The sequence below is a fragment of the Juglans regia genome, chromosome 7 (genome assembly GCF_001411555.2).
Source record: "Juglans regia cultivar Chandler chromosome 7, Walnut 2.0, whole genome shotgun sequence".
NCBI classification, from domain to species: domain Eukaryota; kingdom Viridiplantae; phylum Streptophyta; class Magnoliopsida; order Fagales; family Juglandaceae; genus Juglans; species Juglans regia.
In genome coordinates, this window is record NC_049907.1 from 46,943,385 (window position 1) to 46,962,156 (window position 18,772).

General features: G+C 34.3%; 2 protein-coding genes across 4 annotated transcripts; one reads left to right on the forward strand and one right to left on the reverse strand.

Moving 5' to 3' along the window:
* Positions 1-2,951: 2,951 nt before the first annotated feature.
* LOC109019372 (protein RAE1) lies at positions 2,952-11,402 on the reverse strand. Of its 2 annotated transcripts, none has more exons than XM_019001655.2 (12): positions 11,200-11,402; positions 11,016-11,077; positions 10,142-10,228; positions 9,952-10,029; positions 9,664-9,854; positions 8,548-8,689; positions 5,712-5,792; positions 4,783-4,911; positions 4,491-4,568; positions 4,156-4,227; positions 3,583-3,663; positions 2,952-3,465 (listed from the first exon to the last, which is right to left on the reverse strand). In XM_019001655.2, the coding sequence occupies exons 2-12, from the start codon at positions 11,070-11,072 to the stop codon at positions 3,418-3,420; spliced, it is 1,044 nt and encodes a 347-aa protein (XP_018857200.1). In that variant the 5' UTR covers positions 11,073-11,077; positions 11,200-11,402; the 3' UTR covers positions 2,952-3,417. The 2 variants fall into 2 exon arrangements, with proteins under 2 accessions (XP_018857200.1, XP_018857199.1); XM_019001654.2 differs by having other exon boundaries at positions 11,016-11,087.
* A 74-nt stretch (positions 11,403-11,476) lies between these two features.
* Positions 11,477-17,648, forward strand: LOC109019371 (nuclear pore complex protein NUP96). Of its 2 annotated transcripts, XM_019001653.2 has the most exons (6): positions 11,477-11,580; positions 12,145-14,759; positions 15,097-15,220; positions 16,084-16,232; positions 16,962-17,059; positions 17,242-17,648. In XM_019001653.2, the coding sequence occupies exons 1-6, from the start codon at positions 11,550-11,552 to the stop codon at positions 17,435-17,437; spliced, it is 3,213 nt and encodes a 1,070-aa protein (XP_018857198.2). In that variant the 5' UTR covers positions 11,477-11,549; the 3' UTR covers positions 17,438-17,648. The 2 variants fall into 2 exon arrangements, with proteins under 2 accessions (XP_018857198.2, XP_035548103.1); XM_035692210.1 differs by lacking the exons at positions 16,962-17,059; positions 17,242-17,648 and adding an exon at positions 15,324-15,472 and having other exon boundaries at positions 16,084-16,171.
* The last annotated feature ends 1,124 nt before the right edge of the window (positions 17,649-18,772 follow it).

The window sequence follows — 18,772 nt, forward strand, 5'->3', positions numbered from 1 at the left end:
GTCAAATAGAATTGTAACCATTGGGCAGCATAAAATTACATTAAAATGTTCCTAAGATATTATAAATGATATATATGTCTTTCTACAAGAATATTAAAACATCTAATTTAATTCGATCATCATATATATATATATATATATATATATACACAATTAGAGAGATCTATATATGTTCTAAAAAAGCTGGAGCTTGTTGAAGGGCACGGTTTGTCAGGGACATTATTAGCCTAGATTATATGCATGCATGTTTCAATAATCACTCTTTTAGTATCGCTAGCTAGCTTTTTCTTTAGGCGTGCTTTCCAGAATTAGCCTGATGATCTTGTGATATAAAATAATTTGGATCAAGTCCATCCGTACGTCATAATTTTTGTGCATGTCAATTAACGGATGACATGGCTATATAAGACTTTAATTTTGGGCATCTTAATTCACTGATCATAAAAATTAAAAACTAATAATGCAAGCGATCGAGTGAAGAAAGTACTCTTCAAATTTTAACAATGAAATGAAATATGGGTAAGACCAATGGAATTGTTAGGTTTGAATAGATAAGATTAGTTGAGATGAAAGTTAAAAATTGAATAAAATATTATATTTTAATATTATTATTGTTTTAGAATTTAAAAAAGTTGAATTGTTTATTGTATATTATGTAAAAATTTATAAAAATTATAATGATGAAATAAAATAAGATGAGATGGATTGAGAGTATTTTTAAATACAAACTTAGTCTCTAAAGTTGACTATTGGAATTTGACTATACGCCTCTTAGCATTCTCATTGAATTAGCTAAAACTTAAATCCAATGAGTATTTAGCTATTAAAGAGTAAAATATACTCACATTAGATTAGTCAAATTCCAAATGTTTAGAATTTAGCTACAGTGACTTTCAAAAGTTTTTTCAAATTTGAAGGTTACTGTACATACATCAAATACATATTTTATTAATTATTTCTCTCTCCCTTTCTTTCTATCACATATTTTATCACAATTAATATATTAATTTGACTTAGTGATATATTAATTTAATAAGAACATGATTATTAATTAACATATAATAAAGTAGAATACTAAAATATGATAAAATTAAATAAATTAATAATTAAAAAAATTAAATATTTTTGAAATTATTAGTTATTCATTACCGTATAATGAATAAATGTATAATCTAATGTGGAGATTTAATATGAATAACCAAAATAAAATTTATCTTATATTATTTTATTATTATATAATGAAAAAATAACTATTCCAATGTGGAGATTTATGTGAATGGAATAGTCAAAAGTCAAATTTCTCTTACATTTATCAAAACTGTCCTTTAATTTTAACTAATCCAATGAGAGTGCTCTAAAGTATGAAAACTTAGCCAGCCCCAATGTAAAAGTCAATTGAAGACGCAAAAACAAGATCTATTTTCAAATGAGCAATGATATCTACATAATATATTTTACATTATTTTTATAATACATATAATTTTAAAGTATGTACATTTGTAAAATGATGTTACTTTTATAAAATATTTTACTAAACTATCATTCATTTTAAAATATAATTGTGTAATAGATTATGAAAAGTTACGTGTGTTTATTATTTTTCTTTCCAAATACCATGATCATGCCTATGCAATACTGACAACGACTTGTGGCAGAGCTTTTACCTGGCAAAAAATTTTCACAATCTCTTAACATTCCACATTCCATATTTTTTTTTTAATTTTTATTATTTTTTTCTTTTATCAAATATTTATTATATAAATAATGAATAAAAAATTTAAAATAATTTAAAAAGAATAAACTCAAAAAAAAAAATTTTAAAAATATTAAAAATTTTAAAAATTTTAAAAATTAAAAAAAATATAGAGTGTGGAGTATGATTAAAGTTGTATAGCAAAACTCTTTACCTGGTGGTGATAATGCCCTCTTCCCATTCGCGTCTGCTCGGATACATAACACACTACTACTCAAAACTAGTGGTGGCAGAGCTTGGACCCGATTTATATATAAATATATATTTTTTATACTATATTATGCTAAATTATTAATTAATATAATATGAAAATCTCAAATCTTATTATTCATATATAATAATTTAATAACATATAAAAATTAATCTTTTAAATCTTAATATAACATTTGATATAACATAGAAATTTTAATTTTATAACATAAAATTAATATAACATAAAGTCTTAATCTTAAACATGAGCAATAATATTAGGTTATTAATATAATCCTACTTTTGATATGTATATATATTATATCAAGGATAAATATATTTTATTGCATAATAAATTATAATATATAATTTCTTATAAATACATTTCTACATATTTGATCATATGCACTCATATAAAAAGTTTATAGTGTAACTTATATAGAGTATAATAATATAGTTAAATTCACTATTATGCTAGCATGTGTTGATTAATATAATTATTATAAAATAATATAAGTATACTACAACATAAATAGTTTAATATATATATAACTATCACTAACATATATGATAATATGATTCTTATAAATATTATACGTACGTATAGTAGTATAATAGTTTTACTACAATTCTTATTTTTTATTGCACATCATTTTTATATGTAGACAATTTTGTTTTTAATTTATCGGTTTGTTCCAAGCTCGACTTCTTAAATGCCTGGTCTTGTTAAAAAAACGAAAAAGCTGGTAAAACTACCGAATTGGACCGGAATCGGTAAAACCAAAAATATCGATTTTGAAGATGAATTGATCCGATATCATTTCTTCAATTCTCAAAATCGATGCATAATGGTATAATTCTAAAATACGTCCAAAATGGGACCCATTACATCCCTAAAGAAAATGAAGAAAGTAATCAGGTTAGGCTCATTTCTTCATACATCTGAACCATCTAAAAGTGATAATGGTATAATTCTAAAATACGTCCAAAATGGGACCCATTACATCCCTAAAGAAAATGAAGAAAGTAATCAGGTTAGGCTCAGGTAACCATACATCTGAACCATCTAAAAGTGATCTCACACGGATCTTGGACGACAAACTACTACTCTATGAAGGACAATCGATAATATATCCTTCCAAGTATCCTTCCCACACGACCAGAACCAAACACCCCGGAATCTTGTAAAATATGTAATGCAAAACAAGGCATAAAGCATCATACATACCCTTTCATGATAGAGAACCAACAGCTGAGAAACAAAGTTCTAACCTACAACACACAGAAAACGCAAAACTAAAAAAACTAAATGCCCTCTCAGGATACAGAGAACCACCACCTGGTGAACCTCATTATAACCTACGACAGTAAGCTGCCTTCATACAGCAGTAATTGAGGAAGGGGAGGGAGGAGCAAAAAGAGATCAGACGATCAAATCTCCGATCAGCTGTAGTGATTCAAGTAAATGAGCACCTTCACTTTCTACCAGTTGCAGCGCGTGGCTTGCTTTTAACCTCAGACTCCTGAACCCATAGAAAGATAAAATAGATGTTTCACTTTTCACCAGGGTGTTCTGAAGGACAGATTGGCATTTCATTTAATAATCTTATCTATGCATCAAACCATAAAAAGGAATGTACCTGTGGCAGATGCAGGAAAATGTGGGACTTTGCAGTTGCTGGATTGTGATTCTCGGCACCCTTACTCCAGTCGTAGCATGCCTAAAAGCCAGTTGAAGGTAAAAATTCCGTGCCCACATAAATATATGTCCAAGATAATTTCAAACAAGACAGATTTAGCCTTAAATTAAGCGTCCCTCCTTTAGTTGAATAAATATTGTAGCTACGAAAATATGGAGCAAGAAGCAACCCTAGCAGCCAGATCTGATTGATTTGATCACATCTGGACTTGGAAAGGTTCGCAAACATATCTCGGTATGGTTAGTTGAATAGTTCACTCCAAGGAACTGATTTCCCATTCTAAAAACCTTGTTTATTTACTCTTCTTGCAGAAAACATATCAAGTTGAGAGAGAGAGAGAGAACGGGGGGGGGGGGGGTTCTCAAGAAATCACCCATTATTTTAATCTTGAAGACCCCCATACACATGTATAGATGAGTATGCCCAGGATGTAAAGTGAGAAGGAGAAAGCGAGCATTATGCTTAAAAAAAGGAATCATACTGGTGGTAAAAAAAAAATGAAACGAGTCATACTGAGTAGGCGAAGAGTGAACCATCGTTGTTGAATGTACTGCATGGTATTGGTTGACTGCACCTAGCCATGGCCTGAACCAAAAAATGGTGTTACACGTGTACTTCAGCCAGAAAATATAACTGCTCTCAGCTCTAATGACAATAGACAAAAGATATCTCGCATACTAGGAACCCTTTGGGGTTTGGCCGAATATTGCATATTAGATTTGAGATATTATGAGCCAGCAAGAATGAGTGCATGTGTCTATACCAACCCAGACATTTTAATTGTGGAAAGATGAAGCAATAAAATTAATTGAATATGATTTGAGCTTAAAAAAGTCATCTGTGCACACCTTGAGTCTCTGCTTGCTGTCTTTGTCCCAGAAGTTAAAAGCACCATCAGACCCTGCAGTTGCAAAAGTGTGATGCACCTGACACAGAGGGTAAGCAGATAAGATCTTATGCAGTAACAGATCAAAAAACATAAAGCACTGAACAGTTCACATTCTGAGTTCAAATACTTGTATCTTCCCGTAACTTGAGGAAATAAAGCTACTACTAGTGAAAGATTTGAGTCTACTATAAAAGCATAAGCTATCAAACAAATAACTTACAAAGAGATCGAATAGCAATACAGAATCTTACAGGGTGGAAGTTTAGAGAGTTGACAGAGTATATCTCATTGCCATCCCGGTGGCATTTAAAAGTGAAGTTTTTACTTTGCTGTGAATCGTCAAGGTGGTGCACACCAACCCTTCCCTCTATTGAGCCAACCTGGATAAAAAACAACAAATTCAACGATCACAACCACCCATTACAGTAAAAAACATGAAGTGACGGCAAATTCAAGCAAAACACTTGACCAAGAGATATATAACTGGTAAAAACCAAAAAAATATGTGAAATGAAAAAGATTATTTGCCATCTTTTCTTCCTCGTGCAGTCTGTGACCAAATACCTGTGTCTTAGGGGTAACTTTCTTCCATTAAGAAAGTGGATTTTGTTCTAATCACTCACTAGTATGAAAACCATGTCGGTGGTTTCTATATCTTGTGCTTTATCATTGCTTTGGGTTTCTCACCTGTTTCTAGGTAACCTTGGAGACTAAACATACTGAACGTTGTGAAAAAGCTTTTGCTAGACCTTATCAAGGGAAATTAATAACAGATATATGTCTACTTTAGTGCAGTACAAATAGATGAGCAGTTATCATTTGAGTATTATTGTTTTGTATTATGTTTAATAATATAGGACGTGCTGCACTATTTAAAAGGTTGTCTTCCTTAATATTTTCCACCAGCTGACAGAACATAGTTGGAATGAAGATCTAAACGTCTACAGATGATACGGTAATAAGACATGGAAGTCCCAATAAATTTTCTCATGAACATATGAATATAAAATACTTTGTTTATCAACCATTGGAGAAATTTGAAAAAGTAAGGAGCATGCCAATAGAGGCAACCCAAAAAAGGGGGCAGGGGGCAGCACTGCCAAAAGTCAACAATAAAAAAATCTAGAGAATAATCATAGATAAATGATGTGAAATAATGTATCAAGAAGCAGATTCATACCAAGAAACCTTGCTGATCAGGGAAGGCAGTGACGCATCTTGTCTGATACTTTAAAGGTGAAGTGATTCTCTTGAACTCGGTCTGTTGGCATGTGGAACATGAGTAGACTTAAAAAAATTAAAGGAAAATAAAGCTAAATATGGATATCTAAATTCTCACACACAATTTAAAACTGAAACATCAATGCATCTCAGGCATTTTTTTATTATTGTGGAAATATATACTATCAAATAACAATACACGTACAGAAAAAGCTTTTTCCTTATAAGTAAAAATTTATTGATATCAGTAGGCAAAACCACATACACAGAAAAAGCTTTAACTCCCATGGAGAGGCATTAGAGGTTATATTTTTAAATTTAACTCCTCCATGACAGCAACCGCACACAATGTTGCTTCAAAAAGCACAAAAACTTCTTTTTTGATAATTAATAAGAGATTTAATACCAAGAATAGACATAACCCAAGTATACAAGAGGTATACAAGAGGAAATACCTACATACACTAACTAAAAATGACAGAAAAGACTAAAGTATATCCAGAAATTCTTCACCATTCATTACAATAGCCTTAGCCCACAAACATAAAGTAATAAAGAAAAATTCCCTAATTTCTCCCGTTGAACATTCTCTATCTTCAAAACACCTCCCATTCCTCTCCAGCCATAAACACCACATCTAAAAAATTTAAAGGAAAATAAAGCTAAATATGGATATCTAAATTCTCACACAATTTAAAACTGAAACATCAATGCATCTCAGGCATTTTTTCATTATTGTGGAAATATATACTATCAAATAACAATACACGTACAGAAAAAAGTTTTTTCTTTATAAGTAAAAATTTATTGATATCAGCAGGCATAACCACGTACACAGAAAAAGCTTTAACTCCCATGGAGAGGCATTAGAGGTTATATTTTTAAATTTAACTCCATGACAGCAACCGCACATACTGTTGCTTCAAAAAGCACAAAAACTTCTTTTTTGATAATTAATAAGAGATTTAATACCAAGAATAGGCATAGCCCAAGTATACAGGAGGTATACAAGAGGAAATACCTACATACACTAACTAAAAATGACAGAAAAGACTAAAGTATATCCAGAAATTCTTCACCATTCATTACAATAGTAAGCCTTAGCCCACAAACATAAAGTAATAAAGAAAATTCCCTAATTTCTCCCATTGAACGTTCTCTATCTTCAAAACACCTCTCATTCCTCTCCAGCCATAAACACCACATCAAACACAAAGGAATCATTTTCCAAATGGCAGCAATACATCGTCTCCCCTCTACACCTCTCCAACAAGCAAGTAGATCCACCACTTGCTTAGGCATCACCCAAGCTATACCCATCCTACCAAAAATCACGTTCAAACTCTTAGCCACCTCGCAATGAAGAGACAGGTGGTTTACTAATTCACCATCTTGCACATGGAACACCAATCTACGACGCAAAGTCCACACTTACATAAATTTTCCGTGGTCAGAATTTTATCAAGAGACACCAGCCAACAGAAGAAAGCTACCTTAACTTTTCAAATGCTTTTCCAAGGGTAGTCACAAACACCCTTAACACCTTTTAATAGGAACGAACCGAAAATCTGAAATTTCCTTCATGAATCCACAGCAAGCTATCCTCCCTTCCTTGAACAATCTTCAACTCATATAATCTACCAAATAAATCAGAGATTACATTCACTTCCCTGTCATGCACATTTCTCACAAAATCAACATTCCATTGAGGACTATTATTCAAAAAAGAAAAGCAATCAGCCACTGCTACATCTTGGTGCCTTGTGATCCTAAAAAGTGAAGGGAAGACATTTTTTAGTGCTGAATTGCCACACCAAATGTCATGCCAAAAATGTATCCTTGATCCATCCCCCACCTTAAATTTGACATGATTAACAAACTCCCCCCAACCTATTCGAATGGACTTCCACAATCCCAACTTTAACATCTATCAAATTTTTCCATAATGCATGCATCCCTCTCTATATGATATCTCCATAACCATTTCCCAAGAAGAGCTTTGTTAAACAGCCTCAAATTTCCCACTCCCAAACCTCCACTTGAAACCAGTTGACATACCTTATCCCAACTCACCAAGTGAAACTTCCTTTAAAACTTATAAAGACAAACCAATATCAAGTGAAAGTATATAGAGCAACAGCATAGACTAAGGTTTTCACAATCAAGTTCATCCACAGATTAAATAATAGACCCCAGCATTTATTAAACCGTACAAGAAACAAAGAAAAACACTAACCTAAACAATGGGACGACCCTTTATCTGAAGGCCTCATAAGGACCCTCCAAAATAATAAAAATGAGGAAGCACTCAAGCTGTTAAGCTTCGGTAAAGAATATTGTGGAAAAATAAATTAATGAAATTCTCATGAAATCCATAAGTGGAAATTTTCAAAGAAATAGCAAACCGTCTTTCAAATACCCAGACAATCTTACCCAATCAACTAAAGATAGATGTCCATATATTGCTGTATAAATTAAACTTGAAGATTGCCTCATATGCTCAATCGTTAGAGGTCCAGATGAGATAATATATGCTCAATTGTTAGAAGTCTAGATGAGATAATTAATATAAAAAATTGCATAATGAGTTAGCTTCGATTTTATGAAACTAAGTTTGAAATATCACCCAGAGTTTTTTTTTTATTGGTAATCAAAAAGTTTTATTCATAATAATAGGCAAAGCCCAACTACCAGACAGTTACCTAATATTGTTTTGAGATATTGAAGATCTGATTGTTGAAAGACTACAAAATCATGTCAGAGGCATATTTCACTCATTTCTTTCAGAACATTACCTGGGGGTTCTGCAAGTTGAAGACTATCAGATTTCGATCTGCAGTGCCAACAACCATCAAAGGATGCCTCACTGTCAGCGCATAACAACGATCAGGGAGTTGTTGAGTATGCACTGGATTTGACTGTCTAGTATCCCAATACCTAAGAATTGGTAGGAAACAATAGAAATATTTAATCAAATATAAGAATCTTAGTAGTCAAGTGCACAAGACGACCAGATTGCAAAGCATGGTAGAGCATGTAAAACAATTAGTAGTGCACAATTAACCATCCGATGGACGAAAATGCTATAAATGGCGAGTGCTCAAACATGAAGAAGGATATAAAATTACAAAGCCTCAATCAGTGATCCAATTTGTAAAAATTGCAGATAAAAACGTCGTACTTATATCCCATAACATAAGAGAACACTGTGTTTATAAAAATTATTCCACAATGCAAAAGAAATATTGTCTAGGAGAATAATTCAAGAAACACTTTCATCACATCCTCCCTCACAATGTCCCAACAATCCTGAAAGAAAGCTATGGTAAAACCATCCGGACCAGAAGCCTTATCTCTGACCATCCCTCTTAACACAATAAGAACTTCATTCTCATCGAAAGGTCGCTCAAGCCATTGAGCACTCAAAGGATCAATAGTATCAAACTCTAAGCCATACAGTATTTCTTTTGCAACGTACACACTGGCCACAAAGATAAAGTATGATAGCTTCCATAATAGTCTTGAAACACTAAGGGCAGGTTTGGTAACCAAAACAAAACACAAAATTTTCATCTCATCATTACACATTTTTTAAATCTCCATACAAAATATAATAAACAATTCAACTTTTTCAAATCCCAATACATATTTTTCAAATCCCAAAACAATAATAATATTAAAACATAATATTTTAAACTTCAAAATAAAACACAAAATTCTCATCTCACCCCCCAAACCTGCTCTAAAATGTTAGCATCATATACAAATCATGAAAACAGAATCCACGGTAACACTACTGGTCATAACTTTCAGTTAAGTATTCCAATTGAACTGGTAGACAAAAACAACATAACTACACAATAATGAGGATATCTAAGGAATATAGATGAAGATATGAATCAACGTTTTACTTGAGGGTCTTGTCCCAACTTCCTGTAACTAAGAGGTTCATCTCTGGGATCCACGCAATCTCTTTGATAGGTGCATCATGCATGGCCACAGTCATTGGCTGCCCACCAGACAAAGGCCACATTTTAGCTTGCTTATCACAACCTCCGGAAAATACAGTTGTTCCGTCATCTTTCCAAGTCGAGCACAACACCTTAAAAACAAATGTTTTTGAAAAAAGGTCAACCAAGAAAATTTGTAGATTCAGCAACAGCGAGAAAATTTGTATAAGTCATGAACTTCAGTTTTACCGGTTGGTCATGAGATATTGAAGCCTTAGGTGTACTGCCTACAACAGCCCCACTATGCATTATCTCCCAACATCTTACCTACAAAAAAAAAGCCAATAGGATTGAAAAAAGGATAAAAGGAAAGACAAGTTAGCACGAGAATAAAAAATTTAGTTTAGTAAACAAGAAAAAAAAAAACAACTGAACAAACCTGGTTATCCCACGAAGTAGCAACCAGGTAATTGGCCTTGGGGCTAAAACTAAGGCTTGAAACTGAATCGCTGGGAGGTTGAGCCACCTAGAATTATATTTCCAAGTCATTTCAACTCAAGGAACGTTTTAAAAACAAAAACAAAAACAAAAACAAAATCACATTACTGCAGAGAAAATTCTGGAAGCAAACAAGCCCAGAAAGCAAGAATTGTAAGTACGTTGAATACATAATGGGAATAACTATGTTCCACATCAAGTGAAGGTGAATTCAAGAATGACAGAATAGCGGTAATATTTGATTGACTACTATTCCGCTAAATATCGGGAAGTTGTCGGTTATACTTAGATACGTGCAGATACCACAAAGCAATTCAGGGACAAATTTTTAATTGAAAAAACATAGATTTCTGCTTCAAAAATAAAGGCTCCAGGTTCATGATAAAACACCATTTGATACAAAATGGTACGGCAACTGAATATGTCAAAAGCCATTAAGGATTCTGCATAATCATGATCAATTCAAAGAAAAAAATCACAGATACTTTTCCAAGAACAAGATAACTCCAGGGAATAACTCAAGAATAAAAAATAAATAAAAAGATATTTATTGTCAACATTTGTTCGCAAAATACTTTGAGAAACCATTAAAGAAACAAAGGGAAAAACAAAACGTTGCCATTAATATCGTCCATGATAACACAATTCAAGCTCGATAATAGTAGAAATACAGGAATTCAGATAAGAACTCAGATGCAATAGTAGAAGTCAGACATTCGGCCACATTAGTAGGGTTTTAATCATGGCATTAAGCTATTGAATAAACAAAAAGTTACAAAAACAAAAAAACTAAACACTCAAATCACAACGCCTACCTCAAAGGATTTATTCGGATTAGGGTTCGGGGCCGTAGGGGTTCCGAAAGCAGACATTGGAACTGCAAAATTCTAACACCACAAAATTGAAGACCAAATCTCATAAGAGTTAAAAGTTCGCAAGAAACACAAAATTAGAACTAGAACAAGGATATGCAACACTAGGAATGAATATGAAAGTTACCCTCAGAAACTACAACTACTAGTAGGTTTGAGAGAGAGAGAGAGAGAGGCCTCCAGAAACTCCTAATCCGTTCGAGAGAGAGAGAGAGAGAGAGGGAATTTTGCTTCAAAGTTGGAGCCAGATATAAGCTGTGAAACAGTGAAAGGCGCAGGCGTAGGTTAAGAAGGCATGGCACCCGGAGCGTAGCGTCAGAATGACGCTGCACGGAAACGGGCATTTTTTTCCCTTACTATTTTTAAAGGGCAATAATGTAATATAGTCTGACCAACCGGAAGAACCGGTGGACCTGTTCTAGCAAAACCCTAAAAACCCCAGTCACTCAAACTTTCGTTGCTCCTCCTCCCGCGACCATGGCGTCCCCTTCTCTGCTCCCGGTTTCCGGTAAGTAGTCAAGTCTCCGGTCGCCACTGTCAAGTTCTCTTTGATTCTGTTTGTTTGCTCTGAAAATTTAGGATAAGAAAAGAAAAGAAAATTACTACTTAATTTTCAGCCTTCTTCATTATTTGGGACCTGCGAACGATAAAATTACTAGCTAATCATCCAGCGACGTTCTGTAGTTTTAAGATGCGACAACTAGGAGAGCAATATGAAAGCACAGCTTTCTGGGTGTCGAAGGGTCGAAGGTTGTCATTTTCGGGTTAGATATGAGGAGATCTAGCTTCTTTTAGGGGTTAATTTTTAGTGTTTTTTGCTTGATGTTTATAAAATGTGGAATTTAGGTAATTAATCAACGCAGATGAAGGTTGCTTTTGAATGATTCAAGACCTTTTTTTTTTTTTTTTTCTAAATGCAAGTGAAAAAGTGTGTTCTGTCGTCATGGTTTCAATCGGAGAAATTCTGTTTGTTCTAGTTTAGTTGCTTGGAAATTACGATTATGTTACTCCACGTATGAAAATTAGTGTAGCGTGTTTTCAGTGAACTAATTCAGTATTTTTATGCTACTAGGGATTTCCAGTGAACTTCAGAGTAGAAGAAACGTATCATTTAGTAGTTCTTGTGAAGTGGACTCTGATGTGGGAACTAGTTCAGAAGTTGTATCTCATTACAAGAAAAGGAGGACATCTCAAAACAATGATTTTTCTTCGTGCGGGATTTTGAGTGAGGTTGAAGCTATCTTACCTACTTTAAGGTCAGCTGATTATTACATGAGACCCTGTTTGAAGGAATTGGCTACCTGGGAACTTGAGGACCCTGGTTATTGTAGCCGAGTTTTGGACTTCACAATTGGGAGGGTGGGTTATGGATCGGTCAAGTTTCTTGGGAAGACTGACATTAGATGGTTGGATCTAGATGACATTTTGAAGTTCCATAGGCATGAGATAGTTGTTTATGAAGATGAAAATGCTAAGCCTGGAGTTGGACAGGGACTTAACAAGGCTGCTGAGGTGACTCTGGTGCTACAAGTGAGATCTCTGGGTTTTGAAGAGGGAAAACTAGAGATGATAGTGGACAAATTAAGAATCATTGCAGAAAGACAGGGGGCTTGCTTCATTTCCTTTGACCCAGCAAATGGTGAATGGAAATTCTTGGTTCAACATTTCAGCAGATTTGGATTGAATGAAGATGATGAGGAAGATATTGTAATGGATGATGCAACTGTAGTTCAGAATCCCATGGGTATGAATGGTGGTGAGGCTGCTGATATTGATGAAGAAACACACATGGGAGCTACTAGTGTTGTGCTCTCTCACTCTCTTCCTGCCCATCTTGGGCTTGACCCTGTAAGAATGAGAGAGATGAAAATGTTAATGTTTCCTGATGAGGAAGAGGAGGCAGAGGATACCAGTGAAATACCAACATACCAGAAGCCATCCTTTGGTAAAGATAGCGTAAGATCTCCCTTCCGCAACTCTGCTCAAATGATGAGCCATAGATCTAGTCCACCCGTTGCTCGAAAAGCCCCATTACCGTTGCTCGAGTACGACCATGGTAGTTTTGACTCAAACTCACCTGGAGCCATTCTGATGGCCCAACAAAATAAGGGTCTGTCTCTGAGGCCTTTAAAACCTGAAGGTTCAGGTTTTAAGCTGGACCTCAAGAAAGAAACACCAGTAACTGGAAGCCATTCTCGCAACATAGTGGATGCAGGCTTGTTCATGGGTAGGTCATTTCGGGTTGGGTGGGGCCCAAATGGGATTCTTGTTCACACTGGGACACCAGTAGGCAGTAACGATTCTCAGAGGGTGTTATCATCTGTCATCACTTTAGCAAAGGTTGCTACAGATGAAGTGGTTAGAGATGAAAATAACAAGGTCAGAGAAGAACTTGTTGACCTTGCATTTGATTCTCCATTAAATCTCCACAAGGAGATAAGTCATGAAACAAAAGAAGTTGAAGTTGGTTCCTTCAAGCTGAGACTTCGGAAACTTGTCTCAGATCGCTTAATGCTTTCAGAGATTTGTAGGAGTTATGGAGATATTATTGAGAGGAGGTTGGAAGTTCCTGGGCTATCTTCCTCTAGTCGTGTGGTTTTGTCTCATCAAGTAATGGTGTGGGAATTGATAAAAGTTCTTTTTTCTGATAGGGAAAATATTTCACAGTTGAAGTCCTTGGTTGCTGACAATGAGGAAGACATGATGCAGGATATGAAGGAAGCTTCTTCAGATGTAGACATAGAAGCACTTCCTCTTATTCGAAGGGCAGAGTTCAGCTTATGGTTGCAAGAGAGTGTCTGTCCTCGGGTACAAGATACAATAAGCTCCTTGAATGAATCAAGTTATCTGGAACATGTATTCTTACTCTTGACGGGGCGACAGCTTGATGCAGCTGTGGAGCTTGCTGCTTCTACTGGGGATGTGAGACTGGCTTGCTTATTAAGCCAGGCTGGTGGGTCGATGGTGAATCGTGCTGATGTTGCACAGCAACTTGATCTTTGGAGAATCAATAGACTGGATTTCAGTTTCATTGAGGAGGACCGGTTAAGGCTTTATGAATTGCTTGCTGGTAATATTCATGGTTCTTTGCATGGTATGAAAGTTGATTGGAAGCGATTTCTAGGTTTATTGATGTGGTATCAACAACCACCTGACACTTCCTTGCCCGTTGTTTTCCACACTTATCAACATCTTGTTGATGATGGAAAAGCTCCATATCCTGTTCCAGTATACATTGATGAAGGACCAGTAGAAGAGGCTGTTAAATGGAGTAAAGAGGAACGTTTTGACTTCTCGTATTATCTTATGCTTCTTCATGCAAGTGGAGAGGGAGAGTTTGACCTTTTGAAGGCAATGTTCACTGCATTATCTTCAACAAACGATCCACTTGATTACCATATGATTTGGCATCAGCGTGCAGTGTTGGAGGCAATTGGTGCTATCACTTCTAATGATCTTCATGTTCTTGACATGGGACTTGTCTCGCAGCTGTTATGTCTTGGGAAATGTCATTGGGCCATCTATGTGGTCCTTCATATGCCCTACCGTGAAGATTTTCCATATCTACATGCAAGTCTCATTCGAGAAATCTTGTTCCAGTACTGTGAATGTTGGAGTTCAGATGAGTCGCAACGCCAGTTTATTGAAAACTTGGGGGTTCCAGTCGTGTGGCTTCATGAGGCTATGGTATGCCATTTTTTTAAATTTGGTTGACCTAACATTTCTCAAACCATTTCACCCTGCCCTTTATTTGATGGTGTAACTAGTACTCAAGTTTCCGATACTGCAAACTAAGGTAGCAATGATTTTGGCACCTTGATTGAAATTCTTGCCTAGCTGGTGGTGGTGTTTGAGACTACCATGGGATTTCAATTGTGAAAGGTTTTTGAAAGATTGTGTTGTCCTGGTTTGCAGTTGCTTCCACTACAAAAGGCTTGGATATTATTATATTAAACAATTTTTCTGGCTCTTTTTTTTTTTTTTAGTATCTTTGCTTGAATTATATCATTCCTGATCAATGCAGGCTATTTACTGTGGTTACTATGGAGATTTCTCAAACGCACTTGAGAACTTTCTTCAATGTGAACATTGGCAAAAAGCTCATACTATTTTGATAACAACGGTTGCTCATAAATTGTTCTTGTCAGGTAAAATTTATCTTTGCTTGGTTTGAGATATTACTGTGCTACATTAGTTCATTATCTACTTATAAAAAAAAATATATATTAGTTCATTATCTAATATCTATAGCCGTTGCTGGGAGTGCTCAGAAGGTAGTCAATCATGTGAAGAATTCCTTTGCGACAGCCATGCTTTGTTTTGCAGAACTGACTAATACTGGAATTGTATGGCTACGGTGGACGTTATGTTCTCACTTAAAAGAAAAGGGAAAATAGCAGGCAATGTTCTTGTTTGTTTTTCTTTTTATATAAGTAATTCTTGTTTGATGTTCACATAATTAGACAAAGGGTTGACACTCAAAAGTATATTTGGTGTGGCCATTTTGCATAAGTAGCTTATACTCTTGTGATACAGCCCGATGTTCATATGGTACCTATATGTATTTTTGCTTTTTTTTTCTTATGGAGAATGAATTCATAACTATTCGTGAATCAAATCATTGGTCATCGACTAAAGAAAACCACAAGAATGTATTCAGAAAATTAGTGGTTAATAGTTCTCTCCATTCTCATGCCCGTACTTGTATTTGCAGTTGTCAATACAAGAAATATATCTGGTTTTGAGTAATGTTTGATTGCTTGAGATCTGGCAAATGCATATGCAAAAAGGTTCCTGCCTTTAGATATTGTACTGCGGATACTTATAAAAAAAAGAAAAAAAAAAAAAAAAGATATTGTACTGCTGATTTTTTTTCTTTTTTTTGGCTGAACTTTGTTAATATCTGTAACTACTCTTCTATTAGCAGAGAGAATGGGTGAACTTGCATTCTATAGTCAGCAGCATGCTTCAGTTAAGGTCACCTTTTGAACATTTTTCTCGTCTGTTGCAGCCAAACACTCGGAGATATGGAGGCTTGCTACCTGTATGGAGGACCATAAGTCAGAAATTGAGAATTGGGACTTGGGAGCTGGAATTTATATTTCATTTTATCTATTGAGAAGTTCACTGCAAGAAGATAACAATGCTATGAGTGAACTGGTATGAAGCTTACCCTAAATACTGAGGTGGTTAATTTGAATAGTATATAACTTGCTTTCTGCATGAGTCTCTGTGTGTAAAACACCAAAGCAAGCTTGCTTAAATTGTGAGGTTATTATCATAAAGCAGTTTAAAGACATGCATATTCATAATGCATATGTCCTGTGTAGGCGTTGCCATGAATGCCTGATGACATTCCGGGTTACATGACATGTATTATTGGACAAGGTCCTCTTTCATTTTGTTGCTTTTCGCCTTGCTGGGCTAATATTAGAACTTATCCTTACCCTAAAAGGGCAAAACAGCCATGTCCCAGAACCTGTTGCTAGTAGGCCAATAGAACGGAAATAAATGATGGCAAGGAATAGCTTAAACCCTATCACTATAAGAAAAAGATAAGGTCAACATTAATATTTCTGGGAACCTGTTTCCAGAAATTATTCTTGTATCACGAAACTAGCACGCTTAGTGATCTTGTGTACTCTTTTGATCAATAAAAATTTGTTTACCAATAAAAAAAAAAATTATTGTAAAATTCCTGCTGAATAATGATGAAAATGTGAGAATGATGGTTATATCAACATGGGGATGTTATGGTGTATGGATTCAATCAAAGGAGTGGAAGCTCAAACTATAGGCCCTAATTTATATATCCTCAAAATGCATTGTAATAATGACTTGTCTTTCTTTCTCTAATGCGCACTTAAGTAACTGTAATGTCTCTTGTAGGATTCTCTTGAGAGCAAAAATGCTGCTTGTAGAGACTTTCTGGGTCGGTTAAATGAGTCTCTACAAGTTTTCAGTGGTAGATTACAAGTTGATGCAAGGTATGAATTCCAATACTTTGGCTCAATTACTCAGAAAAACAAAATTCCTTGACTCAATTACCCGATCGAAACAATTTTGATTGTGTATTGCATATTTCTTTTCTATTAATTTTTTGTTACCAATCTTTGTACTTGTAGGTCTGAACTATTGAGTTTGAATGTTGTTTACTGTGGGTTTGCAGGGTAGCTTATTCAAAAATGGCAGAGGAGATATGTGGCTTGCTTCTTTCTGACATTGGTGAAGGCTCAACATACGATGGTCAGTTAAGCTGCTTTGACACTGTTTTTAGAGCTCCGATCCCTGAAGACCTTCGCTCAAGTTATTTGCAGGGTGCAGTGTCTGTTTTTACATGCTTTCTTTCGGAGGTGCCTTCATAGTATATGTAAACTTGCCTCCTCTTTACATTCTGAAAAGAAAATTGGGCCAATGCTCTCTTCGCCTCCCCCACCCTCACAAAAAAGGTTGTTATCTTTTTTTCCTCTGACCCTATAATCTTTGATTTGAGAGTCGTATTATGTAGCATTGGTGGATGGACCTTTGAGATGCATCATGCATGGCGCATGGATCATAGATGTTTTTGCATTAAAAGATGATTTTACTAAAGTTTTGAAAATGATTGAAATATCATATATATATATATATATATATATATTCCGGAAAGATTTTTTACCATTATCTTTGTTAAAACCCAACAAAGAATTATTTTTCTTGTATAGATTTTACTATTAACAAATTAATTTTTTTTTCACGTAGATTATATATATATATATATTTTTTCAAAAAAATTGTACAGTACTTATACACTTTACAAATACAAATGTCATTTCTCTAAATTTTCATCCGATTTCTAACTTATTAATCTGGAAAAATGGGCAAACAGTTCTTTCTTTTTTAAATCTTATCTTGGGAGTAATTAGAGTGATGCCTTTCATTTGGGGTTTGGCAACGTAATTTTTTGAGGAAAATGCGACAAAAGTCATCAATTCATATTTTTTTATTTAATTGTTAAGAAATTATTTTAAATGAATTTATAAATTTTTTATATTTTTTTATATTTAATAAAACATAGATGCGCAAGTGTAGATTTTTTTTTTTTTTTAAGGAGCGCATGTAGATTTGAATTTGCTGAAACCTTCGAGTTTAACGAACCAAGCAGCCGTCTACGCGTTTCTGCCTCACGGTGCCCGCTGAAACACTACGCACCCACCACGTCATCTCCTTCCCATCTTTCGGTCTTTCCGATAGACAAAGGCGGAGTTCCCAAACTGTACACTCGTAAAATTGAATACATATAATTTTAGAGCCCGGCTATATCAATCAGCCCGACACTCTCCGCATGCTGTGTTTTTTTTTTTTTTTTTAACTCAAAACACTTATAGCCTACAATAGATGATGTAAATAATTTTTCATGATTTTAACGCCGATTGATGAATTAAGAAGGTTTTAGACGATTTAAATAAAATTTTATTATTTAAAAATTTTAAATTATTTATTATATTTTATATAAAAATTTAAAAAAATTATAATAATAAATTAAAATAAATTGAGATAAGTTTTTAATCGCCTTAAAGGTTCAATTATACAAAATTAATTATTTGGTTACCTCATTTAATCATTATATATTTTATAAATTTTTATATAAAATATAATATATAATTTAATTTTTTTAAATTATAAAATAAAAATTTTATTAAAAATTTTATTATCTTTAA

Coding starts and splice junctions, on each gene's coding strand:
- LOC109019372 (XM_019001655.2), bottom strand. CDS start 11,072: ATGTCTGCTTTCGGAACCCCTACGGCCCCGAACCCTAATCCGAATAAA. Junction 8,690..9,663: donor AGTTGGGACAAGACCCTCAA/GTAAAACGTTGA, acceptor ACCAATTCTTAG/GTATTGGGATACTAGACAGT. Junction 3,466..3,582: donor TTTTCCTGCATCTGCCACAG/GTACATTCCTTT, acceptor CTATGGGTTCAG/GAGTCTGAGGTTAAAAGCAA.
- LOC109019371 (XM_019001653.2), top strand. CDS start 11,550: ATGGCGTCCCCTTCTCTGCTCCCGGTTTCCG. Junction 11,581..12,144: donor TTCTCTGCTCCCGGTTTCCG/GTAAGTAGTCAA, acceptor TTATGCTACTAG/GGATTTCCAGTGAACTTCAG. Junction 15,221..16,083: donor TCATAAATTGTTCTTGTCAG/GTAAAATTTATC, acceptor CGTCTGTTGCAG/CCAAACACTCGGAGATATGG.